The sequence below is a fragment of the Scleropages formosus genome, chromosome 23 (assembly GCF_900964775.1).
Source record: "Scleropages formosus chromosome 23, fSclFor1.1, whole genome shotgun sequence".
NCBI classification, from domain to species: Eukaryota; Metazoa; Chordata; class Actinopteri; order Osteoglossiformes; family Osteoglossidae; genus Scleropages; species Scleropages formosus.
The window spans coordinates 14,656,736-14,682,908 of record NC_041828.1 but is presented as its reverse complement, the minus strand read 5'-3'; the positions used below and the strand labels follow the sequence as shown (position 1 = coordinate 14,682,908).

At 47.8% G+C, this 26,173-nt stretch overlaps 1 protein-coding gene across 4 annotated transcripts in view; it reads right to left on the bottom strand.

Moving 5' to 3' along the window:
- Nucleotides 1–26,173, bottom strand: part of fam135b (family with sequence similarity 135 member B) — a 43,717-nt gene that overhangs the window by 5,645 nt on the left and 11,899 nt on the right. For 2 of the 4 annotated variants that reach the window (XM_018731963.2, XM_018731964.2), the window contains exons 2-16: nucleotides 24,460–24,556; nucleotides 19,533–19,612; nucleotides 16,283–16,422; nucleotides 14,928–14,998; nucleotides 13,752–13,925; nucleotides 13,270–13,396; nucleotides 8,323–8,479; nucleotides 7,373–7,422; nucleotides 7,094–7,249; nucleotides 6,540–6,613; nucleotides 5,664–5,818; nucleotides 3,425–5,408; nucleotides 1,306–1,472; nucleotides 585–676; nucleotides 262–359 (exon numbers count right to left, since the gene is read on the bottom strand). In XM_018731963.2, the coding sequence (XP_018587479.2) occupies nucleotides 262–359; nucleotides 585–676; nucleotides 1,306–1,472; nucleotides 3,425–5,408; nucleotides 5,664–5,818; nucleotides 6,540–6,613; nucleotides 7,094–7,249; nucleotides 7,373–7,422; nucleotides 8,323–8,479; nucleotides 13,270–13,396; nucleotides 13,752–13,925; nucleotides 14,928–14,998; nucleotides 16,283–16,422; nucleotides 19,533–19,612; nucleotides 24,460–24,536 (3,602 nt within the window). In that variant the 5' untranslated portion in view covers nucleotides 24,537–24,556. Of the gene's footprint in view, nucleotides 1–261; nucleotides 360–584; nucleotides 677–1,305; nucleotides 1,473–3,424; nucleotides 5,409–5,663; nucleotides 5,819–6,539; nucleotides 6,614–7,093; nucleotides 7,250–7,372; nucleotides 7,423–8,322; nucleotides 8,480–13,269; nucleotides 13,397–13,751; nucleotides 13,926–14,927; nucleotides 14,999–16,282; nucleotides 16,423–19,532; nucleotides 19,613–24,459; nucleotides 24,557–26,173 lie in introns of those variants that run through there. The other 2 variants (XM_018731965.2, XM_018731966.2) reach the window with 2 other exon arrangements.

Here is a 26,173-nt window from a genome sequence, read left to right as displayed (position 1 = left end):
AATCTATAGCGTTGGTGTTACTGACTCTGATTTAGTTATGTTTTCCTATGGAATGAAGGAGCAAATCTGTGCTGAAGCTCAATGACGCCACCTTGTGCTCTAAGTCTCTAAGTTTCCACTGGCAGCGAGGTCTGCGTGCTCCATCACTTCAATTCTACCAGGGGGTTTTCACGTATTCGATCTCTTGCAACATTTTTTTTTAAACACTTTGATGCGTACGGGTGAGGTTCCGACCGATCCGTACCAAAAAGATGTTCTAACCTTATTCGGCCTATGGTCAAGTTATACAGCTGAATGTGCTGAATGATTTCGTCGAGCAGCCTGTCCGTCATTGTGTCAAAATCGGCAAAGGTGTCTGTCTGCAAGAGATCAAAAAAAAAAAAAACCAAACACAGATGAAAGCATAAAAGGGAAACTAGGATGACATTTTTGGAGCTCGTCTTACTAAGGGAATTCGGCTGCTAGTCGTGATGTAACGAACACGGTGTCAAGTGTAACAGTAAATTGTGCTGTACTCATGTAGAATATGTACCATTTCACAGTCTGCCGTACACCATTTCATGGGTGCCATCACGTCAGATTACCTGGTTTCGCTCTGACATCAAGAAGTCCAGTCTAGACCCAGGCAAGCCTAACTCGATGAAGGTCTTCACCAGGCGTAGATCCGCACTGTTTCCTGTTAGGGCCATGAAGGTCATCACAGCTCCTCTCAAACTCAACATAGTAACAAAATACGAAGGAATAACTTCTCTGCGGTAGTATGATGAACACTCTTGCATTTATTCGACACGATTGATGGTGTAAGACGCTAGGTGTCAACACTGGGCGTTTTACTGCCATCTGTTGGCCCTCCAGGTTAAAACATGTTCTACTTGTTCTACTCCAAATATAAGTATCAAAATGCTGAAGTCCATAAATCATTCTAATAAGTTTGTATCTATAAAACTGTGTAACACGTCTGTTGATAACACAAGAAGCCGTGCATATCCTTGGCCACAATAATTTTTAGGTACACGGACATTAATAAGTACACACACACACCGGAGTGGGGTCGCGGTGAGCCGGAGCCTAACCCGGCAACACGGGGCGCAAGGCTAGCAGGGGAGGGCACGCGCCTAGGACGGGACACCAGTCCGTCACAAGGCACCCCAAGCTGGATCCCCAGAGAGCGGGACCCAGTCATGCCCGCTGCGCCACCGCGCCCCCCCCAAAACAATATATTACTATGGAAATTTGAAAAATTTGAAATTCGAATTTGGAATTGAGGGATTTGTATTACGTTCCCTAAATTCGTACGATACTGACCATCGAGGCCATGGACACAGATCACTAAATGGATACCATCTTCAAACTCCTCTTCTTCCTCCTCCGGGGGGAAGTAGGGCAGATCAGAGGCCAGCTGAGGAAGGTCGCTGTACAGAGAGGCCCGGAAGTTCAGTTCCGCCATCAGATCCTCTTTGGCCTTGTAGAAACTGCAACGGCAAAGACCGGTAATCAAGACACATTTTAAACATCATACTTCTTCTTTGGACTTCATAGTCACACGCACTCAAGCGAAAAGGTCTAGCTGTACTTGGACCTAAGTGTTTATCGGCTTATGCCATAACCAATAAAAAAAGGTGTAAATATTGTAATGAATGAAATAACTGAGCACAGTCCAAACAAAGTAAGTATTTCTGAGCTGCTCCCTTGTTGACAAAAAGCAATTCTTTCTCAGTGGAGGGAAACCCTCACCGCTCACACCACATTACAGCTCCTAACACATCTCCAGGGTGAACCGTGTCATTCTCGATTGGGACAAAGACCCACTTGGCATCAGTCGGCTGACGGAGGGATGACCGATTCCGGTTTACACTGGCTGCGGTATCTCTGCTGCCCAGAGCACATGCTCCCTCTGCTAGATGTAGATGGTGGCACCGCAAGTCGCCATACAACTACTTCCCTACTGATCTTGTGGGTTGGAGCACGACCAGGTCTTTGCACAGAAACGGTTTATCTTGCAGCTAAGCACTCCTCAGTTAAATAATTACTTGTTTCTGTAGTTAACTCACACACACACACACACACACACACACACACAGTCAGAACTGCTTGTCCCATATGGGGTCGCGGAGAGCCGGAGCCTAACCCGGCAACACGGGGCGAAAGGCTGGAGGGAGAGAGGACACACCCAGGACAGGGCAGACCCAGGACGGGACTCCGGTCCATTGCAAGGCACGACAAGCGGGACTCGAACCCTAGACCTAGCGGAGAGCAGGACCCGGTCCAACCCACTACACCACCGCACCCCCCCCACCATAACGCAAAAGATTTAAACTTTTTTATATAGCTGGTGCAGGGGGGGTGCGGTGGAGCAGTGGGCTTGGCCGGGTCCTGCTCTCTGGTGGATCTAGGGTTCGCGTCCTGCTTGGGGTGCCCTGTGACGGACTGAGGTTCCGTCCTGGGTGTGTCCCCTCCCCCTTCAGCCTCGCACCCTGTGTTGCCGGGTTAGGCTTCAGTTCACCATGCCCCCACTCTAGACAAGCGGTTTCAGACAGTGTGTGTCTATAGCTAGTTCTCACTTCTGGCCCCAATGTAATGAATTGAGTGTCGTGTCCCTCAGCACTGCTGAATCCCTTTTTCCAATCAAGATGAGTCTCAAAACCCATCTCCAACTTGATCTCCAACCTTTTCCATAAATTTACATCATTTGTTACAATTATCTTTGTACTCCCTATCAGCTACCTATGAAACATACTTTAAATAGTGACAAACTGACTGCAGTTTGAGTATCGTTCTCTGTATCTGTATTTCTCCATTTGCGGGTGAAATGCGCTTTTGTTTACTCTGAGTTGTACGTTGCGTTGGAGAAAAACACCTGCTAAATTAATAAATGTAAATGTAAAGTAAACTTATACAGCTAGGTAATTTTTACTGGAGCTCTTCAGGGTAGGTACCTTGATTGAGGATCCTATGGTAGGAGCCAGGATCTGGGGCCCTTGAGTACAAGGCAGCAGCTCTAACCACCACCTGCCTGCTGGCCCAAAACTGAATCCAAAATTTGGGTGGATTTCAATACAACATCCATCACAGAGGCATCGCGAGTTTTTCTCACCACTGCAGCATTTACGATTAGTTGTTACTGATTATTATAAGGGGGTGGTGACTTATGGGGCACTCTGTGGAAATTTCACCGGTTCCCCGGTCGCTCCTAGTGTTCTTGTAAGGGACTGTTTGATCTGAATTATGAACACAGCAAGAGATCAGCCAGGACATGAATCAGAGGAGAACGCATCAGCCACGGTGTTACTGCAGTGAGTCGAGCGCGGTGCAAATCAGAAATTAAAATTAGGACATAAATCCCACAAGAAAAACGTGAGAAAGTCCAACTCGTGGTCATCTTGAACTTGCTTACGGTTACTCTCACGTGCAGCTGTGTACTCACTTGAGCATCCTCTCGTTGGTCTCCTCGTCCGCACAGAAGGAGGAAGAGGAGATGAGGCCGAAAGAGCCCAGGGGCTGATGGGTGATGGGGGAAGCGGCTTGCCGGGCGGAGATCCCACTTATGGACGGCGAGTCGCGGAGCACGGAGGAGAAGGGCAGGCATGTCGGGGCGCACGACACCGACATGTTCACCACCTCCACCACCTTCTTGTTCACAAACGCCAAGCCCGATGTGGCACCTTTCCCAGGTTTGCCTAGACCATCAAAGGGCTGGGGTTCCTTTCCGGCAACCGCAGCACCCAGCGGGAGAACAGGGGCCGCTCGCACGGGGCTCGGCTGCCAGCTCCCACCTCCACCCAGAGGATCGCACGTCTTCTCATCCTCGTCGCCGAGCCGAATCTGTCGGAAACTCTCGTCGTTCTCCTTCCCTGCGTACTCCTCGGAGACAGGTGCCAGGGGGCCGTGCAGGTTTAACACGCTGCTGATGTGACCGTGCTCCGGATCCCCAACCGCTTTGACAAAATCCGAGTCATCATCGGTGTGACCCTCAACAAAGCGTTGGAAAAGCAGAACTTCTGGAACTCCGCTCAACACGGCTTCCTCTCCGAGGACGTCAGGCGGGTCGCCTGTTACGTCGGCATTTTCCGAATCCTTATTATCGTCTGGGAAAGGTAAAGTCCCCTGAGGGACCGCGGTGACCCCCCCGTTAAATAAGATTCCACCTGGCAGATCACTTCCCAAGATGTCCTCTAGAAATGATCCGTTTTCAGCCGAAAGACCAACAGGTCTGATGGTATCTCCTACGACGGCGACGTATGCGTCTTCTTGCTCGTAGCCACTCGTACCCTCGCTTTCCTCATCTGGCTCCTTGTTCGCCGGCTCTTGATCTTCCTCCGTGTCCTCGGGACTGCTGATCTGGGGTGCCGAAACGGACTTAGTCAGCTTGCTGAGCTCCACCTCCTGCTCCTCCTCGTAGGGCAGCGAGCTGATGGAGGTGAGCGAGGCCTGGATGCCGCTGGGCAGGCTGGTGTTGCTCTCCGTCTGAAAGCCCTCCAGGGAGTTGCGGTGGACGGCGTGTCGCCGCGTCAAGTGCTGCAGGATGTCGCGCTCGCTCGAGAAGTCCGGTGCCCGCCCCCGCACGTCGGGCCACGCCACCGAGCTGGGCTCACTCTCGATGCCCGAGTCGGAGATGACCGAAGAAGACCTTTTCATTGTTTTAGAGCCCGCGATGCTGCGCCTCCTGGGCACGCTCTCTGCTTGGAGGAGGTCCTCCCTGGGCGCGTCGGCAGGTGCGTGCGCCACTGTTCGGTGCCCTAGCGGAGGGCTGTCTGAGGTAGACAACGTGCTCAGCAGCAAGTCTTCATCGCCATCAGCCGAGCACTGGTCCATCTGTCGAGGAGACACGTGTGGATCACCGCTCCGAGGGACACCGCCTTCTGACACATCTCCACTATGTCCTCCGTTGTTGTCCTGAATGTTTATGAGAATGCGTCTCCTGGATTCATCCTGCCGTAAGTCACGCGTGTGGGATGGGTCTGCGCTGCTGGAGTCACTGAACTCGTAGCCAATGCTGTTCTCTGGTGCCTCAGTTGGGTCAGCACCTCCTCTGTACGGATCTGTATCCCTGGGCCTGATTTCGATGTACTTGAGGCCGGCGACGGAGTCGTCCTCTATGTCAGCAGCAGGTGGGTCCAAGGAGCATCCCTCCTCACGGTCGGACGCACCCCTACCTTCGGAGTCATCAGCCTCCACGCGGTCGTTATGACTCTCGCCGCGCCGTCCGATCAAGGACGCGTACGCAGGCGGGCGTACGCGGTCGGGCCGACCCACGTTTATTGCTGGTGAGGAAGAATCCAGACCTTCGGCAGGACTGGAGGATTTGGCAGCTGCGGCCGGACAGTCTGAAACGAGCGGCTCATCGCACGCGGCGGGAGTTGGCACGGGGGACACGCTCGGCGAGACGCCGTCCAGCACCGCTTCGTGATCTGGAGAAGCGTGGACGAACAGAAATTATTCGTTCCATGAACACCCGCTTTCAGAATGACAGCAAGCTACGTGTAAAGCCACAGCAAGAAACACGAAAAGTTGAAGGCTTTACACAAACTAAATAAATATTCTCGTTCATACCATGCGGTTCAAAGCCCAACACCGCCACGTGTTGACGTGAGGTCACCGCGCTGCCCGGCACTGTCGTGTTGGGGAAATATCAGTGTGTGCGAAAAGGAACAAAGAACACTGACCGAGAGAAGGAAAGTCAACATATCTGTCTTCAAAGATGATGGGTAGACTGCTCCAGTCTCCATCGATGTCGAGGCACTCTACGGGCAGGGGTGGCATCCGGGTGAGATACTCCGAATTGCGGGTCTCCACAGCAATCTGCGCGTGTCTGGTGATCCTGAGAAGCAGAAGCAGAGCTCAGTGTCTCTTATTTCTGCACCCACCTGCTTTCTAAGTGACTCGTTGCTAAAACATTGTGATACGCTCAACCCTTCATGTTTGGTTTTTTTTTTTTTTCATTGGGGGAGCCGGAGCCTAACCCGGCAACACAGGGCGTAAGGCCGGAGGGGGAGGGGACACACCCAGGACGGGACGTCAGTCCGCCGCAAGGCACCCCAAGCGGGACTTGAACCCCAGACTCACCGGAGAGCAGGACCCGATCCAACCCACTGCGCCACTGCACCCCCTGCATGCATAGTAGAATTTATTTATTTTTTGGATTTGTTTTGTGTTTAACTTTATATTTCTTCCACTTTATATCATAAATAAATGCATAAATCAGTTGAAGACGCATTATTTTTACTTGTCTTTTTTTTAAGGTTTACTGGGTCTATCCGGTGGGTGGGGGGTGGCGCAGCGTGTTTGACCAGGTCCTGCTATGTGGTGGGTGTGGGGTGCCTTGTGACAGGCTGGCGTCCCGTCCTGCACGTGTCCCCTCCCCCTCCAGCCCTGCGCCCTGCGTTGCCGGGTCGGGCTCCGGCTTGCCGTAACCCTGCTTGGGACAAGCGGTTTCTGGCAATGTGTGTGTGAGTCTGTACAATTATAACAGAAATTTCATGAAGGAATTAATGTAATATTAGAACTTTGAGGCAGTTCAGCAGAGTGGGAAAACAACTCACAAGTCTTCCTGGAAAGTCACACACAGCTCTTTGGGATGTTCGGTGAAAAAGTAAGCTTCTGAGAACCGTCTGACCTGCAATCGCAAAATTCCCATTCGTTAATCAAATATCATCGGCGGCACAAATCATTAAGATCATAAGAACTTAGGATCATAAGTACTCTTACACACTCGTATTAGACTGACGATTAAAAGAACTACTTTGAACAGTTGAGGGCAGCAGGAGGCACAATGGCCCCCTTGCGCTCGAAAGACTCGGGTTTGAATCCTATATCCTGCTGTTGTACCCTTGAGAAAGGTACTTACCCTCAAGTGGTACGGTAAAAGTTATCCTGCTGTATGAACGAGTAAATACAGCTAGTGCTCCATTTAGGACGAGGTGCCTTTCCAACGACCTCGTCATAAGTTGCAAACCCCTTATTCTCTATTATATGAACCATATGGATGCATAAAGCAGGAAAACACATGAAAGCCTTGTTCCGTAACAGGACTACTTTTTATCTAATTTCACACGTTATTAATGTTAAAATAAAGCTAATACGTAGAAACGCTCACCCGCAATGTGTGATGCTCCTGGGCCAAGTACGACAGGACACCGGCGTGCGGCACCACGGCCTCCGCAAACCGGTTCCACAGGGCTGTGAGCTGCGAGCACAGGTGCGTGAGGTCCCGGCCGATCTGCTCCACCACCTTCTCCTGGCTGCTCTGCAGCTGTGGGGGAAAAGGGAGACGAGGGCTCAGCCAGCAGACGTGCCGCACGGCGCAGCCTCCATTTACAAAGCATCTGGCTTCCGGCCCGTGCCGGGACGCAGAGTCACTTTTAATTGTTCAGACCTGCAGTTCTATCGATAGCTGAGTCAGCGTTTCTTCTACTGGCAGCTCATCTAAAAAGAAGGATTCAGATATTGTTATCATTCATAAGAATTCTGCACTTCTGCACGCACGTCTGTCGGGGCTCTAAACACATTTTATACTATGCTCTTTTTTGAGCTGTTACGCAGTCTGATGGAAGATATTCATATCTATTTGGAATCTGAAAACCAAAAATTCATTCCTCCATCCATCCATTATTGATAACTGCTTTTACAGGGCGAAGATGGACTACGGTTTGCCCTGGAAGCATACGGCATGAGGCAGGATGCACAGTCGACGGGACGCCTGTCCATCCCTGGGCAATATCTCTCTCTCTCTCTCTCTCTCTCTCACACACACACACACACACACACACACACACACACACACACACACACACACATACCGCTCTCTCCCCCCCCCCTTCTCTCTCTCTCTCTCTCTCTCTCTCTCTCTCACACACACACACACACACACACACAGACACACACACACACCGCTCTCTCCCCCCCCTCCTTCTCTCTCTCTCTCGCTCTCTCTCTCTCTCTCTCTCTCACACACACACACCGCTCTCTCCCCCCCCCTCCTTCTCTCTCTCTCTCTCCCCCTCTCATCCCCCCCCCCCACGCGCACACACACAGACACAGACAAAAAGCAATTCAGAGCCACCAATCCGTCTGAGACACATCTTTGGATGGTGGGCAGAAACCAGAGCTCCCAGATTAAATCCACGTAAACACAGGAAGAACACACAGACCACACAGACTGAGCCCGCCTCTAACCCACACCCAAAGGTACATCCCAGGATATGTGAGGTATCGGTGCTATCTGTTGTGCTGCACCCTAGACCCAAATATTTTGGCGGTTGGGACAGGTGTGGTGTCGTGACCGTGCGACTGGCTGTTTGCCGACCACGGCTGCTCTGCGCTTACCTACGTCCACCTGCGTGAGCTGAGGGACCTCCTGCATCAGGCCGCTGTAGTAGGAGCGCAGGCCTCTGTGTGCCGCCAGCAGGAGACGGCAGAGCCTGCGGTGCCACGTGTGAGCGCGCTGCAGGCAGTTCTCGGACGGCACGTAGAAACTGCCCTGCTGGGATGAAAGCGTCTGACCTTCAGAGCGGACCGTTACTCCTTCCAACATGCCACACCGAGCCCCGCCCTTCACCACAAGCCTGGGCACACAGCATCGCCAGGCACTCCAGCGTATAACATTCACGCAGCGAGACAGAGCACGGCCCCCAAATTTACGTGGCAACCTTCTGCGCATCAGATATGATGCAAACGAGAAAAAAAACAAATGTTAGGGTTACCAGCAAATGACATATTGTGAGTATTATGCGAGGATGCAGTTGGAGGAAAGCATCCGCACGAAACGTCAGCATTCCAGCTCATGCAGATGCGCTGCTATTACTGCTCTGCTCTCTCCGCTATTGCTCTGGAAGTTCCGCGCAGGAGTAACTGGAGCCGAGTGTGACAGCAGCGACGTTTTAAAACACAGTTGTTGGAAACGCTAAAACACAGGCTGTCCGCAGCAGTAAAAAAGGGAATATTGGGCTCTCGAGAGCACAGCATCTCTTTAATGGGACCCTCGAAGACGCGGCTGTCCCCTTAACGGGCGGCGGGTGTTGCTGTGCACTCAACGGTGAGACGATTTTAAAAAGCAGCACGGTCGGCGCACAGAAGCGCACCCGCGTTCTTCCTCTCCCAATAAGCTCAGGTTTCAAAATATTCTCATGAAACCTTTCAAATTTTCTGCGAAACCTGTTTGCACAAGTAGGAGCTCGAAAGAATAATTTTCTTAAAAAATGACCTCGAGTGGTGGAACGTGATTTTTTTTTTCTACTCAGAATCTTCTGGACTTGTGGGAGCGTTCAAATTTGGCTTCAAAGGACAAAGCCCACCATGAGACACCCTACACAGTACTAGAGTACCACGTTTGTGCTGTACCTTCTGCCCTCTGAAATACATTGTGTTGAGGCTGGTAAAAGCCTTCACAGCTTTTTTGCTATTTTAGGCAGATGATTAAGAAAAACTAAGCGCCTTGGAACTTATCCACAGACCTCGCTCCCATTGTACTCCCTGCTGCAGAAACAACACACCAGCTCGTTGGGCGACGTTGTTGCGCAACAGCTCCAGACCCTCGTTCTTGGCACATCTGCCTCCTCGCCTACACACGCGAGAATACGACGACATCCTCCTTCAGCCCACCACCTGTTTTTTTGCGTAAAAAACAATCAGGTGAGCCACAAATAACATGGTTTTGCGGAAGAATGCCATCCCAGTCAAGACATGTCTGCTCCGTTCCAGCAGATGGCGCCCTAACACATGGCCTGACACGCAGGGGCTGCTGAGCCCCAGTGTAATAGCCTTGAACATGGTACACACACGCATTGTCAGAAACCGCTTGTCCTGAGTGGGGTCGCGGTGAACCAGAGCCTAACCTGGCAATGCAGGGCGCAAGGCTGGAGGGGGAGGGGACACACCCAGGACGGGATGCCGGTCCATCGCAAGGCACCCCAAGCAAGACTCAAACCTCAGACACGCCACAGTGCGGGCCCTGGCCAAACCCGCTGCGCCACCATGTCCCCACACGCCCCTTCACCATAGGACTTACCCCAAATTGCCCCAAAAAGAGTTACCCTGCTGTACAAATGCATACATCATTGTAAGCAGCTTAACACTGTACATCGCTTTGCATAAAGACATTTACAGTTTTTTTTTTCTTTTTTAGTAAATGAGAGTTGGAAAACAAAGGATTCGCTTTTAACTTCGATCGCATTATCGAGACACGTCTCCCGAATGTATCATAAAACTCACATCTGGGCCACGCGCTTGTTTATCGCCCACCTTTTGTGATCATATGAAAGGCGTCACATTCCCAGCGCCACAGAGCACCGGCAGGTGCCCTCTAGTGCCGACTGTAATTTGTGGCGCTGAGTAGAAAGTGCGCGCCCTATCATCACAAGCGCGCGCGGTCTGTAATTGCTGTGCTCCGCCGCACCGACAGCAGGAAGGAACATCTGCATTCTCACCTTAATTCCTTTTTTTTTCCTCCTTCAGTTTACAGAAAGCGAGCGAGTCATAACTGGAAGTTTAAAAAAAAAAAACAAAAAAGAAGCTATAAACCTGTCGTTTCCCATAAGACGCATTTCTTTCAGATCTTACACAAGAACGGTGCTCTCCTTCCTGTCACAATGAACAAAATGTGCACATTTTTCTACCTCTGTCTGCGGGTAATGAAATACGTATTTAAAGGACATGTTTCGGACGGTGTCGTAAAGTCCGCCGCTCTACTGTACAGGAATTTTACGGAGTTTCGGAGCGTAAACTCCGACCGCGTAGGTGTGAACCAAACTGAAGAGTGAATGTTGAACGAGCAGATGACGCACGTCTCGCTGTCCTCGCCGCAGCTTGTGGCGTCCGAAATCCAGCCACCGTCCGCGTGCTGTTCGCGGCAGCTCTCGGCCGACTGCATTCGACCGCGGTAAACCCGGTCGTAGGCACGGCCGTCCTCAGGAACCGAGGAGCTGGACCTGCTGGCCTTTCCTCAGAAGCTTTGCATTGGAAGAACAGCTGAACGTAATCCAAGTACACCGTAGGTACAATGACTTGTGCTTACATTTTGAAACACCACACACCAATAAACTCGTGTCCATCCAACTACAACACTAAGCACTAAATGTTAGAGGAGCTGCGGTGTGGAAAAATTTGATTTAACAGACGACGCCACAAGCGGTTCTGCAGAACAAAATTCTATTTTTAAAAAACGCCGAGCACAATATCCTTTTCGGTCGAGCAGACCCATGAGAATTTAGCTGATTTTGTTCAATCCAGCACCACAGAACGCAGCACATTCCACAATAAAACTTTCCCATTAAAAAAAAAAAAAAAATCCCTCACTTGTCAAACGTTGTACTATAAAGTAGAAAAAGTGCTGAAAAAGCTGCAGCTCCACGCAGATATGCTAAACAAACGGAGTGGGAAGCGGCGGGACTGTGCGCTACACGTTGCCCCAGCAGACACGTGGCACTGAAACAGGACTCATTACCGCCATCAAAAGAGGAACCCCGGGCCGCTTAATGGCACACATATTAAAGCCTCCCGACGGGAGACGGGTGTAAAACCCAAGAGTGGATGGCGAAAAGAGCTCTCATTAGGATTTACAGCTGCTGCACTAAGGTCTCCCAGAAAAAAAGCATACTATGCACTACATACAGTATATACATATACACACACACACATTGTCTGAACTGCTTGTCCCATAGCGGGTCACGAGGAACTGGAGCCTAACCCGGCAACACAGGGCATAAGGCTGGAGGGGGTGGGGACGCACCCAGGACAGGATGCCAGTTCGTCACAAGGGCACCGCAAGCAGGACTGGAACCCCAGACCCACCAGAGAGCAGGACCCGGTCCAACCCACTGTGCCAGTATATATACTATATTATATATATACACATATTATATATATTCATATGTATGAGTTTATACACACACATTTTCTGAACCGCTTGTCCCGTACAGGGCTGCGGGGAACCGGAGCCTACCCGGCAGCACAGGGCGTAAGGCCGGAGGGGGAGGGGACACACCCAGGACGGGACGCCAGTCCGTCGCAAGGCACCCCAAGCGGGACTTGAACCCCAGACCCACCAGAGAGCAGGACCATGGTCCAACCCACTGCACCCCCCATGTGTGTATATATGTGTGTATATATATATATATTTAATTTTTAAAGAAAAATAAATGTTCAAATTAGTTTTTAAAGGAAATATAAGTTCATATTGAACAGGCTGCAGGAAGAAAGATATGTTCTAAAAGTGCAACAAGGAGAGTAAGCCAATAAAAGGAAGAACAAACAAGAAAAATCAATTCTTCAGTCCTCCCATTCATCACATTTGGCATGAATTTCCTCAAATCCTCATAATAAGAGGTAACATTGAAGCAGTGGGACTTAAGAACCAATAAGATCAAAGCAAATTCTTTAGTTGAAAACTTTTTTCGTCGGAGCGAAGCGGCGCACTAATAATAGCCGGAGACTAATTTATAGCCGTTGCTGGTGAGCCACTGCGCTCGGCCCTGACGGATGGCTAGTCCTGCTTCTGGTGACGTTGGGTTGGACCCGTTCAGGCTCGTTCCGCTCTTCTCCCACTTCACATCTCCGAAGGGTTCCTCAGTAACAAATCACTCGCATACATCAGATCAATACGACAGAAAACGCAAACAGATCCCCTGCGAAGAGTTACACAGTGAGGAGTCAAATACAAATACGTTCAGAGTTCGTACTATGGGACATGAAGACATTAGCAGTGCGACATGAGGTCTCACTGTATCTGCTGCATTGTGAAGGGAGTGAAATATAAGAATTATGGCTAAGACAGGTACCCATGCGTATGAACGCAGGACATGCACAAGTTTGAATGGCAATTTCTGAACCATCCGTCAGCAGCCCTGGCAGATGGAAAGCCTGAGTGTGTGATCACTTTAAAAGTGTGCTGTTTAAAGTAAAAGCTTATTTTGCTTCCAGAATAATCTCTTTCAATGCATCACGTGATATAAACTGCAAACTGCCTCGGTGGGACGGATATGAGAAAAGATGGAAGTGCTGCCACCGATAATGCTGATTGAAGTGTTGTTAAATAATGGTCATTCTCAAAATGATTGGGAGCTTCTTAAAACGTAGGAAACTGCTCGGAACTTGTTGTGGTTTCTGAAAATAGCTCAGATTGACGAAGCAAATAAAATAAAATAAAATGAACAAATAACCAAAATGAACGTGTATTTCTATCTCATGCCATATAAACACCCAGCTTCTTCTGAGCCTTACATAAAACGTTGGATAAGACAGTTCTGCAATGTGCAACGGCACCGATGAACGTCTTACCTCGTTTAAAACGGGCTTGCAGTAGCCCGCCCCGAATATGAGGTTCTCCATGGACATGGTGGTGGGGTCAGTGCCATTCTCCGGGGAGCCCCTCCCCAACCACGAGCCCTTCCCTGAACGAGCGAAGCTGCAGCAGCAAAACACAAGTTACCGAGCACCTTCAGCACCATCAACGCAAAGTCCCATCTGCAAGCTATGTGTACTTTAAAATAACTCTCAAAAACCATTAAATCATTCATAATGATTTTATGATTCTGCATTTAGCGCAATGCCTACGCTCGTCAGGTTAATCGCTCATCAATAAAGGGATCTTATTTCTGCTTACTTTTCTGGGCTGTTCTGCTTGAGAGGTAAAGAAGTTAGAAAGAGGTTAAAAAATAAAAGGCGCACAAGGGGCAGAAGCAGAACTTGGAAAACTTGGGGCGATGAGAAGAAGGTTAAATGTGCACGTTTTACAGGCGACGGGCGCTGTGCCGCAGTACCTGATCAACGGCTGATGTAAGGCGACCAAGGAGGCGTGGATGGAGACGGAGATGACGGACAGGTGGAAGTAGTCGAACATGACCGGCACGTGGTGGTGCAGCCCCTTGCGGGGGTGGAAGTGGAGACCCAGGGTGCGGCTGCTTATCAGAGGTACCGCTGCGATCTCGCTCAGCCTGCAGGGCAAACACATGCGAGATTTTGGACTCCTCACCGTCATCCATTACTTAAGATTAATGAGGCACAGCCTCACAAAGGTGACTGTTCTGGTAACCCAGAGCAAAAAAATTAAGACGGAAAACAGTTGCGATAAAAGTGTAAAATGACATTGACCCGAAACGTGTTTTTTGAAACGGCCGTTTCTGAATATTACCGTTATGACGATCATTTGCCTTAAGCTGGTAGTAGTTGGAGGTGCTGCCTTTGGACCCAAAAGCTACAGGTGCAAACCTCACCTCCACCGATTGTACCCTTGTGCAAGGTACTTACCCTGAATTGCTCCACTAAAATTACACAGCCGTATAAAGAATTGGAAGTTGCTTTAAAGAAAAGTGTGAGACAAATGTAATGCGCACCTGGATGTTTTAGCAGAGCAATTCTGTTCGAGACCATTTCTCAACAGTACAACAGCAGGGCCTTCCTAGAATTTAAAATCTGCAGACTTCGTGTTACAAGGCCGTGCCCTAAACCATTATCCCGCCTGTTTTCTGAACCTTGGATGTGTGACCTTCGGATGAATGAGGAGGTTCCCCGTGACCCTATGATCAGTATATATGTACAACACAACTGAGAAAAAGTATGAAGTGAACCACAAGCAAACGTGCTTGTAGCTGCGAAAAAAGCAAAGGGACGCCGAAGAAAGCGAAGAAGTTGGTGGCCTTTCCGAGTCTCTCCTTGGATGTGTGAACAGGCAAATTCGAGGAGACAAGATGCAGAAAGCGATTTCTCCCCATGAATCAACCCCCAGACCGGTACCTCTTGTTAAGATGTTCAACAGTTCTCTTACTGCGATTCAACATGTTTGTCATTGTATTTCTACACAGGATAACGCCGCGCTTTTGTCTGGGGAGCGCTTGCGCTCCTTTTGCCCCCGGCAGATGTTCATTAGCTCTGGAAATAAACGTGGAACGCGAAGGAAGAGGACACAGGGGAAGAAAAAAGAAAAAAGAAATACAAACTGCTGCTCGTTGTCTGTGAAATGCAGGTCCAGTTTTAACTGGAAATCTACTTCACCCAGAGCCTCTTCCACCTGTAACAATAAAGGATGCAATAATCAGCATGTGATAATATAACATATGCTATATAATATATAATACTGTGCATTCGCATCCGTGCCTCTGGCGGGAGTCTAAAAACACACGCGTATGTGTTCAAGCAAAACTGGACGGGCATTGCTGTGAGCACAGTTGCTGTGGCACGCAAACAAGTTTCCATCGAAGCGAAAATGTATTTGCGGAAAAGTGAGCTTATGCGTGAGCTTATAAGCGACTTTAAAAGCAGGCAAAAATCCGAAGCGCGAAGGGATCGACAAAGCTGCGTTTGAAAGGAAGCGTGACGGGAACAATAACGCTTCGACACTTGAGGGGATGCCCTTCAAAAGCCACCGCAGACAACACCGACGGCCGTTGTGAAGCACAAATCCTTCCTCTCTCCTTTGCATTGTTTCATCCCACGGTTAAAAGAGGGAAACTTCATACAAGGTTAATGAGAAGTATTCATTATGAGAGGTGACTGCTGGCAGCTGAAATGCCTTGGAGCGCCGAATTTTCCTACTTTAATATGAATATGTAATACTCTATAATGAAAAGTTCTAAAATTAGAGGGAAGACAATAAACCTATCCTCTGTGATGCGCAGGGTTTGTCATTTCATTTCCCAGCTGAGGAATTTGCTTTGATAAATGTGTTTCCGTGCAGTATTCGGCAGCGGTACGGTACGGCGGTAATATTATGTGAAGCCTCAGTTCCCCTCTTAGTACAATATAGTCCTTAGAAATATATCTACAAAGAACTAAATGAGAAGCAAATACATTTTGCCTTGGATTTTAAAAAAATTTTCTTATTTAGTTGTATCCTTCTAACGAAACGATCGTCATACAAAGCGACTAAAGGCGCAGGGATGCAGAAGAAAGACGTAACAGGTGGATACGTGTACGTTTAGACATGAAGAATAACCTTGAGGCACTGAACAATAATAGACTGTCCAGGTCTACCGCAGCTCCTGAGTGACGGCACGGGGTCACCGGCACGGTAAACCCGAGCACGAACACCGCACATAAATGCAGTCATGCTCCCAAGGCCGTGACGGAGCTCTGAAGGACAATCGATGCCCCGAAGCCAGGGCGCTTCTTCACAGTGTCTTTGAGAGCGCTCGTCATTTAATGTTCAGGGTACGCGCAGAAGAGCTTTCGAATGCATGCTTTTAATGATGATAAAATTCAGAACGAATGCCCTCTGGTGTCTCTGCTGTCCTTCTTCGCCTCCTTTTGACACCGAGGCCGGTCTGTGGGCGCACCGACTGACGGACTCGCTTACTCTCTCTCCGTCTAGCAGCAGGTGGACCTTGAAGTTCATGGAGTCGTTCACGGCTATCTCCTCGTTTCTGTACATGATCTGGAAGATCCTGCTGTAAACAGTCCCATCGTGGACCCCTGCAGATGTAAAACTGCATTCGCCTATGAGGGGAAATGAGAGATGGAGTTACCAGCAGTACTTAATAAGGTATGCTAAAATTAAGTACATTAATATGCAAAAATTCTTGCACAACTCTTGCATACTACAGGCCTACGCTGTACGTTTACAGTCAACACATACTTTATTATAAATATTTTAATGTAATTATCTAACATAGTTTGGCATATTTTTTGCCAATTCCAAGTTCACAGTTGTAGATGAAAATTGCCTGCACGGAGCTAAAAACAGGATATAGAAATAAGATATTGAGGAAATAGATGGGAGTCTCTGTCTTAAATTGTGGTGCACCGAATATTATATATTTACTCATCTGCTCAGCAGACAAGCTTATCTGAGATGAGCAAAGCATACACACAGTTTGTGTGTTTATACCACACAGTCTGACATTTTAGTGGAGCAGCACAGATTTAATGTCCCTGTTCAGAGCAGTAACTTTTCTGGGATTAGAACCTGTTGCGCTCTGGTAATAGGTTGAGTTCCTTAACAACAGAGCCATAGCACAGCCCAAGGTGTAGCAGGAGAGCTGTTGGCACTCTCATTATGGCACTAGCTGCTTGTTCACTTATAAATTCTGCTAAGCCTCTCAATTCATCTGCGCTGCCCTATAAAGGATAATCTTCTTACAGCGGCACAGACATGGTAAGCTCCATTCTCAGGCCCATATATGACTGCATTACTTCTTGGATAAAAAAAAAAAAATCAGAACAAACAACCACAACAAAAAAAAATCTGAATTTCAATTCCTCAGACATCCTTCAACTTGAAAAGGACTTAATACAGTTAAGTGCTATACAAAATATATACAACATATATATTACCCAGATGCACGTCTACCTCCCATCTTTTCGAGAGAGGTACAGCATTATTTCTGCAAACAAAATGCCTCCGAAAGGGTGATGAGAAACCCTGAAACAACTGAAATGTGAAACAGATAAAGAGAACAAGCTTATTTATTCTTCTTTATTGCTATCAATTAGATTTTTTTTTCCCTCACTGAGTGTGGCAGTGCTGCGAGGCGAAGGGGCATAACACATGAGCGCTGGAGGGCAGCTGCAGACATAAGGACTCTAAGGACTCTCTGCTGCAGCTCGGTCTCTTTGCATCGCTACGGACACACACCACTTACGCTAACTGCGACGAGGGAGGATCGGTAGCCTACGCTATATCTCTTTTATTTAATCAAGAGAAGTTTCCTTCGACGGTGCGATGTCTGTGGACGCTGCTGTCATATGAGAATCACAATTACCGACGTCATATTCTCACAAGGCAGACTCTCATTATAGGCACTTAATCCTCGGTAAAGTCTGTTTTCCACCCAGACTCACAAAAAAGCGAAAAAAAAAATATATCATATTCCCAGCAGCTCACATATCTTCACTTTGGAAACCTTGTCATGTAAAATGTCAATGACATCACACGTTGACTGAAGCCGCTTGTCCTAAGCCGGAGCCTAACCCAGCAACACAGGGAGGGGACACCCAGGACAGGGCACGACACCAGTCCATCACAAGGCACCCCCAGCGGGACTCGAACCCCCGACCTACCAGAGAGCAGGACTCAACAAAGTCTGCTACGCTATCACACCCTTGCACTTCTTTGCCCTCTCCCTGGTGAAGCCACTAAAACTCAAAACAAAATAGGAGAGCAGCAAAAATTCAGACACTGAGCATTTGGATTCTGCCGCCATGTGAAAGACAGCAGGCAGCAAAGAACAAATGACTGCGTTCGGAAACATCAACGCCGTCTGCCGAAAGAGGTCATCGCAAAGACACCTGCGCATTCTTCGGGTTAAAACAAGGGTCTCAAAGGTACTACCTGTACGAAACAAGATTTTGCTGGTTTGAAACAACTGCACACTTCAAATGCCACATTCACATTTGGATTTATTTGTTTAGCAGATGTTTTTTTCTCCAAAGCAAACAGAAGTGCACTGCACCAACAGATGAAGAGCGATAAATGCAGACATTCGAATGCGGAAGTACAGTCAATTTGTTCAATACCCCTGTTTTTAATGACACACATTGTAAAAGAAGTTATTGCAAGGACAGCTAGTGGCATAGTGGTTAGAACTACTGCCTTTGAACCTGAAGGTTGCAGGTTTGATCCCCCCTTTGTACTTACCCTACAATTGCTCCCGTAATGTTACCCAGTTATATACGGGTAGGTTCCGCTTACGTTTTTTGTACTTTGCGATGGTGAACTGGCGATAGACATTCAGTAGAAACCGTACTTTGAATTTTGAATTTCGATTTTTTTCCCGGGTAAGCAATATGCGGTGGGATACTCTCTTGTGACACTGGCAAGCGATCTGCATCTCCCACTTTGTCATGCACAGGTGTGTATTAGGTGGATTTAAAATGCATTTTTGACTTACGATATTTTCAATTTATGATGAGTTTCACAGAACGTAACCCCATCGGAACTCAGAGACCGCCTGTAAATGGGTAAATAATTGTAGGTAGACTAACATTGTAAGCCGCTTCGGAGAAAGGCGTCAGCTAAATGGATAATTGTAAATGTAGCTGCATATAGAATTGAGAGGAAATATAAAAGTCATCATGATAGATGGTGTGATACAAGTTTATGAAGCAGAGAGCAGTGGGTCCAAAACAGAAAAGTTCAGCAATTTCTTGTATGCTAAAAGGGGCTCAGCAGTTCTGAGGGAGACAGGGAGCTCATTCCACCACATCAAACCAAGACCTGCAACCTATGCACTTTGGACTTTTGATATTTACAAAGTGCTGTTGTGAGTAAAGGGGGTGCGGTGGCGCAGTAGTGCAGTGGGTTGGACCATGGTCCTGCTCTCTAGTGGGTCTGGGGTTCAAATCCTGCTTGGGGTGCCTTGCGGCGGACTGGCGTCCCGTCCTGGGTGTGTCCCCTCCCCCTCCGGCCTTACGCCCTGTGTTGCTGGGTAGGCTCCGGTTCCCCCGTGACCCCATATGGGACAAGCAGTTCTGAAAATGTGTGTGTGTTGTGAGTGAGGTGCATATGACTAGTTTGCGGTGATTAAGTAAGAGAAGCGAATGATACTCACAGTATCGGACTATACAACTGGCACATAGAGCGAGACGGTAGCCAGGTTCCCTCTTACCTGTGTGACCCCCTGTCGTTGCAATCAGGCGGTGTGGCACCCGTGACGACACTTTGAGTCCAGCTCGAACCTGATAGAACCTGAGGTTGGACAACATAGGCTTAATTCAGGGCAACACGCTCAAGCAATTTTTCATTAAAACTGTTGTAAAACGTACACCAGCTCTTCAACCTACAAACGCAATTGGGACCAGAAGTCAAAAGTAAATTCGAAGTGAAATTTACCACTAAGTCGAAGCGAAAATAATTTTCTCCTTCAGTTTATTTACTCGTTAGGTTCAGTACAAATCACAGTCAAAGCTCTAACAAACAGAAACATATTCTGTTTATTTCATCATTTTTAATTAACTTCAGACACAACTGCAGGATTTCTGTGCTCCACAACAATTTTATATCCTACTTACATGTTTTATTCCACACTGCACGGGAACACACTACACAACACTATACAATGTAATAAATGCAACGCTATTATGCATGAAGGTGCACAGAAAGCACACATGTACAAACTGCTTAAGACCTGGGTAAGCGTTTAATTCATAAACACTGCCCAATTTACATTTACATTTATTCATTTAGCAGACAGTTTTCTCCAAAGCAACGTACATCTCAGAGAAATACATCACATTAGGAGAAAGAGACATAGCTGCAGACTTGTGATTCTTAAGTAAACTTTGTTTCTTTCCACTTTATGCACCGATGCTCATCACACGAGGAGCCGCATAAAACAAAATAGACAATTCCTGATCACCTTCCTACATTTTTTTTTTTTTTTTTTTTTTTTTAATTTTAGGCAGAAATAAAAATAAACACAATTAAACACTGACTACGGCACAAATAGTTCATACTTTCATTGGCCATGTCATTCATAGTTTTGAAAATACTGCTAAAAAATATCGCAGGTCACACATTTTCTGTATCAAATACTTTGTGTCTTAAAAAAAACTTTGTTTCATTTCCTTAATAAAACTATCATGATGTTTGCCCTTAAATTTGACCAATAGGTGTAAACAGCTCCCACCTTCAGCAATTCATCAGAGTGAGTGAAATAAGTAGTTGGACTAAGAAAACATTTTCTCTTTATTGCAATAAAACCCTAACCATGCACAGTAAGTCCTGAACGGTCTTCTCCGTGTTCTCCTGCTGTTCTGCGGTTTTGCAAAGCCCCACTTTGACAAAGACTGTGAAAATCCCATGATCCCCCGCAATCTGCGGCCGCTAAAGCGTCGTGTCCTCCGCTAGCCAAGCCGTACAGACGCGCACGAGCCGACGAGGTCACGCGGTGTCGAAGGGTTCGAAAGCGCTTCGGCGAACTCGAACGCTTCATCGGTACCGCTTGCGTCCGATGAAAACTGAAGATGAGATACAAATCAGCTGTGAGTTTGCATAAAATGCAACGCAGAGGCCGTTTCTTTCTGGGCATCCGCCACAGAGAACTGAAAAGGCGAGCAACGCTCTTGCAGCTATCCTGCTTTCAACATTAAATGAAGACTCGGTCAGTGATTTATCTAGCGGCCATCTGAGAGTCTGCATCTGTGAACGGTACTCCTCAAGGACAAAGGATTTTCCTTAATATTAATTATATATAAAGGGGGGTGTGGTGCAGTGGGTTTCGCCGGGGCCTGCTCTGTGGCTGGTCTGGGGTTCGAGTCCTGCTCGGGGTGCCTTGTGTGTGTGTGTGTGTGTGTGTATAAATTTACTCATATCATTATTTAATTCATATTCTTTTTACTCAACCATCAAATTGTTTTGCTAAGAGAGTTTGCTCACTGGTCCATAAAAGCAGGAACAGCCAGTGGGGGGAAAAAATTATATATATAAAGATATAGTATATATATATATATATATATGTATGTATTTATATATGCACACACACGTTGTATGTATAATACTCTAATACAGTATATACACACACACACACACACACACACACACACACACTGTATTAGAGCACTCTCCACAAGAGATTACTTTGTAGGAAGGTTTAGCCTTCCTGTTCAGAAAATGAAATCTCACTAAAGCCGGCATTTCGGCGAGTCCAAAGCCAGATGCCACGTTATAATCACTACCCTCCTGCAGATGCGTTATATGACATGAAAATGACCTTTATTCTAAATGTGTAACGGTGATTTAATCATTAAAACTGCCTGAGGCTGGTGGAGGGTTTATGAAATGGCCAGCAGTTTTAGTCCAGAAATTGCAAATGTAGATAATCTACATCACAGTGAGAGATCACATGATTTAGCTAATGCTGATCCTAGATTTTCTTTTTTTCTGGTGTGTAATGTTCCTTGTCCGTTGTGCTGCCAACACATTATTACATCATCTATCAAATTCATATCATTATCACAAACAAAAAGTGTCTGAAATGCCATAGATGTGTAAGGTACTGTGGAGAGCAGAGACCAAAAGAGCAATACCTGGGAAATAAGATGGATGCATTTCAGATTATTACTGTGATAATAATAGCAATGCTGCAATAATAATCTGAGCAGAAAGGTTATAATTTACTTTTTTCAGAACAAGACGTCCATCTGAAGACACCAGTGCGTTGCGTAGTACAATACCGCAATACTACTTTGTTGCTGAGCTTAGCAACTTGCGTTTCACAGAAATAATTATTTAGATATGCAGCTAATACTTTTTGGAAACTGTAAAGACAACTTTCAGAAATCCAAATCCGCCTGCGTGCAGTCAGTGAGTAAGTAATGTGAAGAAATAAAGAAACTGAATAAATCGCGGACGGATGGACGGACAGGCAGACGGATGGTTCCACTAATAACTTCCCTGTTGTATAAATCATTGTAACGCTGTAAGTTGCTTGGGTGAGAAATGGCAGCTAAATAAATACATGTAGAAAGATATCTAGGCAGATAGATGTGCCATCATTAAAAAAAAAACAGAAGGGGTACAATTAAGAATTAAGAATAGTATAATTACGTTGGGAGGATTCGGTGATGTCCCAACACAGACGTTTCTATTAAGTGTGGACATAAATTGCTCCAATCAATTTAAAAAAAAAAAAAAAAAAATAAGCAAACGGACAAGTAAAAGTTACCCATGTCTGGTTCTTGTTTTGCTTCTTTCCCGGCCGAATGGCTGCTAGATGGCTCCCATGTAATATATATATATATATATATATATATATATATATATATATAATACACACACACACACACACACACACACACACACACACCCCTCTCCCGGCCCCGCCCTCAGTTGCCCTTATCTCAAACCCCAGGTTCGGGCGATTTAGGGACGGAGGGCATTGCACGCTGGAGGGAGCACAGACGTCACTGGCGATTAGACCGAGAGCACGGGTTCAGCCAGATGGCGCGCAGCGAGCCCAGCCGGGGTACACGCGAGGTAGGTCAGGCGTCGGCCCGTCCGCATGCCGAGATTCGGCGACGCGGCCACTCCGCGGCCCTCGGTTGTCTTGGCATCGCTGGGGGCTGACATCACCTCCAAACTGGGAGGAAAGGGCATCCGTCGAAATGGCACGGGAGACAAGTCTGAAAACGGCCCGTGACAGACGCCTCGGGAACGCCGCCGCACAACCCCGGGATGGCCGGGAACACCGGGACAAAGTGCTGCCGTCGTTCTGGATTTCCTGGCGAACGGGAGCGATCCATCGCGGCCGCGTGCTCCCGGCTGCGTGCCGCCTCTGGCGCGTATCTCCGGGGGAAGTCCTGTCCTGTCTTGTCTGACTCCTTTTGCCACTTCTTCCTTAACGAAGCAAGGCACCTTTCCGTTGCCGAAGTCGCCACGCGTACACGTGCGTCATCCGTTCCCTTCTTCGAAGGACCACCGGTCCTTCCGCAGAGGAAATAACTGACATGGGTGGACACGTAACAGCCTCGGAGTCCTCCCTGCACAAGGCCAAGCTGCCAGCACTCCATAACTAAGGTTCTCCACTAAGTCCACAAGAAGATCTTCACGAGCCCTGGAGCTTCTTCCATCCTTCCCCAGCCAAAGGAAAGTACCAGGATCAGACATGTGTCCAGCTCCATCTTCATCCCCAAGTTTACCGATCCCTTCGAAAGGCAAGTATAGGTAGCACCGCACTGCACCAATCAGGAGCAGCGAATCCAAAGCCACCTGGCGTCCGCTCTACCTCTCATCACATCACACCACTGGTGGCACCGAGTGCACCGGGTGTCCAGAAGAAAGTCTCAGAAGGACACGACGCTAAGTTTGCATTCAGTGGAGAGAGCACAGCTCTGAGTGAGCACCTCAAGAGGAACCGGCCAATGTCATCCAGCCCTGCATGAAGCCACTCTCCTCATCCTCATCCTCATCCTCCTCACAACATGTTCCCTGCTGGCAGCGCAGCTGGCCTTCGTACCCCGGCTGCTCTCAGCGAGAGGGGCGCCAGCTGCGTCACGTTTCCGCAGCACGGGAAAAAAGGCACTTCCGTGATGCTCACAAGCAGCGTGTGAGACGCGTGCAGAAAGTTGAGTTAGACAACGTCCAAATCAAATGTAAGTTCTCTGGCAGAACCTAGGAAGCAGCCCTGAATAGCTCACTTTCTCCTGCCTTGTTTATCGCTTCCCTTAGATGCATCTGGTGACATCAGTTTGTTTTGTTTTTTTTTTTTTTATTTATTGTGAGTGTGACCGAACAAGTCCAAAATGACAATGCAAAGAGGATGATTTTTCTCTTTCCTCTGCACACACCAGTTCTGTCTGGTTGGATGGACACTCTGGTGACATGTGCTGGAGGAACATCTGGTGCCAGGAGAGCAGGAAGAAGAGAAAACCTGCCTCAGACCAAGAACACGGTCTGCTCATTAGCAGAAACACACACACACACACACACACACACACACACACACACACACACACACACACACACACACACACACACACACACACACACACACACACACACACACACACACACACACACACGATGTGGCAGCTTACCCTCTTTGGAAGAGATCCACGTTATGAAACTTGTGGAGTTCCACAGAAAACTCCACGGTTCCCTGCACTTCAGACATGATCTATTCCAGCTCATCACCTGAGGAAAAAAGTCCAAAAAAACAATTTGACAAAGTGAAAAAAAAATCTGTTTTGTCATGTTTTTCTTATACTGCACAAGCTTGTATCCAGTTCTTTTACAGCATCTTCTACAGAATGAAACGAGTGACAAAATATACCACAATACATTACAGATACAATACTTATTATTATTATTATTATTATTATTATTATTATTATTATGACAGTTTATTGGATTTCAAACCTTTTGAGCTTGGCAAAGCTGAAGGTGAATTATTCATTATTACTGCTGTTATTTTGTTGTTCTTATTAACATTATTGCAATTATCTATTTACTTACTTGGCTGCTTGCATTGTGCCATATTACTTAGTTTGTGTGTGTTTAGCAACGGGGGGCGCGGTGGCGCAGTGGCGCAGTGGGTCGGACCGGGTCGGACCGGGTCCTGCTCCCCAGTGGGTCTGGGGTTCGAGTCCCGCTTGGGGTGCCTTGTAATAGACTGGCATCCCGTCCTGGGTGCGTCCCCTCCCCCTGCAGCCTTACGCCCTGTGTTGCCGGGTTAGGCTCCGGTTCCCCGTGACCCCGCATGGGACAAGCGGTTCAGAAAGTGTGTGTGTGTGTATGTGTTTGGCTGCTGCCTCTGTCCAAGGTGACTTACAGTAATGGGTAAAACTGCACTCAAGGTTGCAAGATAAGCAGCTGATGACAGCTGAGGATGAAACAGTGTTGCTACCAACACAGTAAGAAGATCGTCTTCCTTGTTTCATTATCTGTTCTCACAAGAAGTATCTGATATTGTTTATTTACTTACACACACACACACATTTATGGCACTGGCCACAACCCAATAGCCCATTGCAGTCTATACAACAGCAATTCATCGCACACATCATCGAGTGATGAAGGAGTCCGGAGCCGCAGCGTTCTTTCAGGAGCCCGTCCTGCCCCTCGGGAGCCCCTCGCGGGCCCTCGGTCGCGTCCGCAGAGCTCGGGCGTCCACGGCGCGTTCCGTGGACGGAGCCCGGAGCCGGAGGAGCGCAGCGGCGAGCCCCGCCGCATCTAATTAGACCAGGGTGAGTCATCGCAGGAAATGTTTGCCGTTATCTCCGACGAGCCCCGGAAGCTCTGCTCATCAGCGTGTCGCGCGCGGAACATGGAGATGGATGGGATGAGGCACGACGACTCGAGAAAGAGCACGATGACAGCGTTCGAGTCCCAGAAAGGTGCTCATTTCGCCGCAGCGCCGCGCTGTCAGAAGGCCCGGCACTGCGGCCAAATATGTCACCACTGCACAGACAGGTTTAGAAGCAGGAAAACAGCGAAATATGTATTTTTTCTATATTTTACATTTCTGCGCTGCTACAGTAGGCAATCAAAAGTTTAAGGACACCTGCTGAAACTTGTTAACCGACTGCCGCGTACTTCTGGAGCTGCAATTACTTCCATTCGTTATTATGCAACCGATGGCAATTCTGAGAAATCTAACATTCACAGACAATTTTCAGTTTTTTGTTAGTCTCCAATCACTTCATAAAATGTCAGTTGTGTGTGTGTGTGTGTATGTGTGTGTGGGGGGGGGGGAGAGTTTACAGCAGGTGTGCTCAAACTTTTGACTGCTCTACTGTATCCCACAGTGGG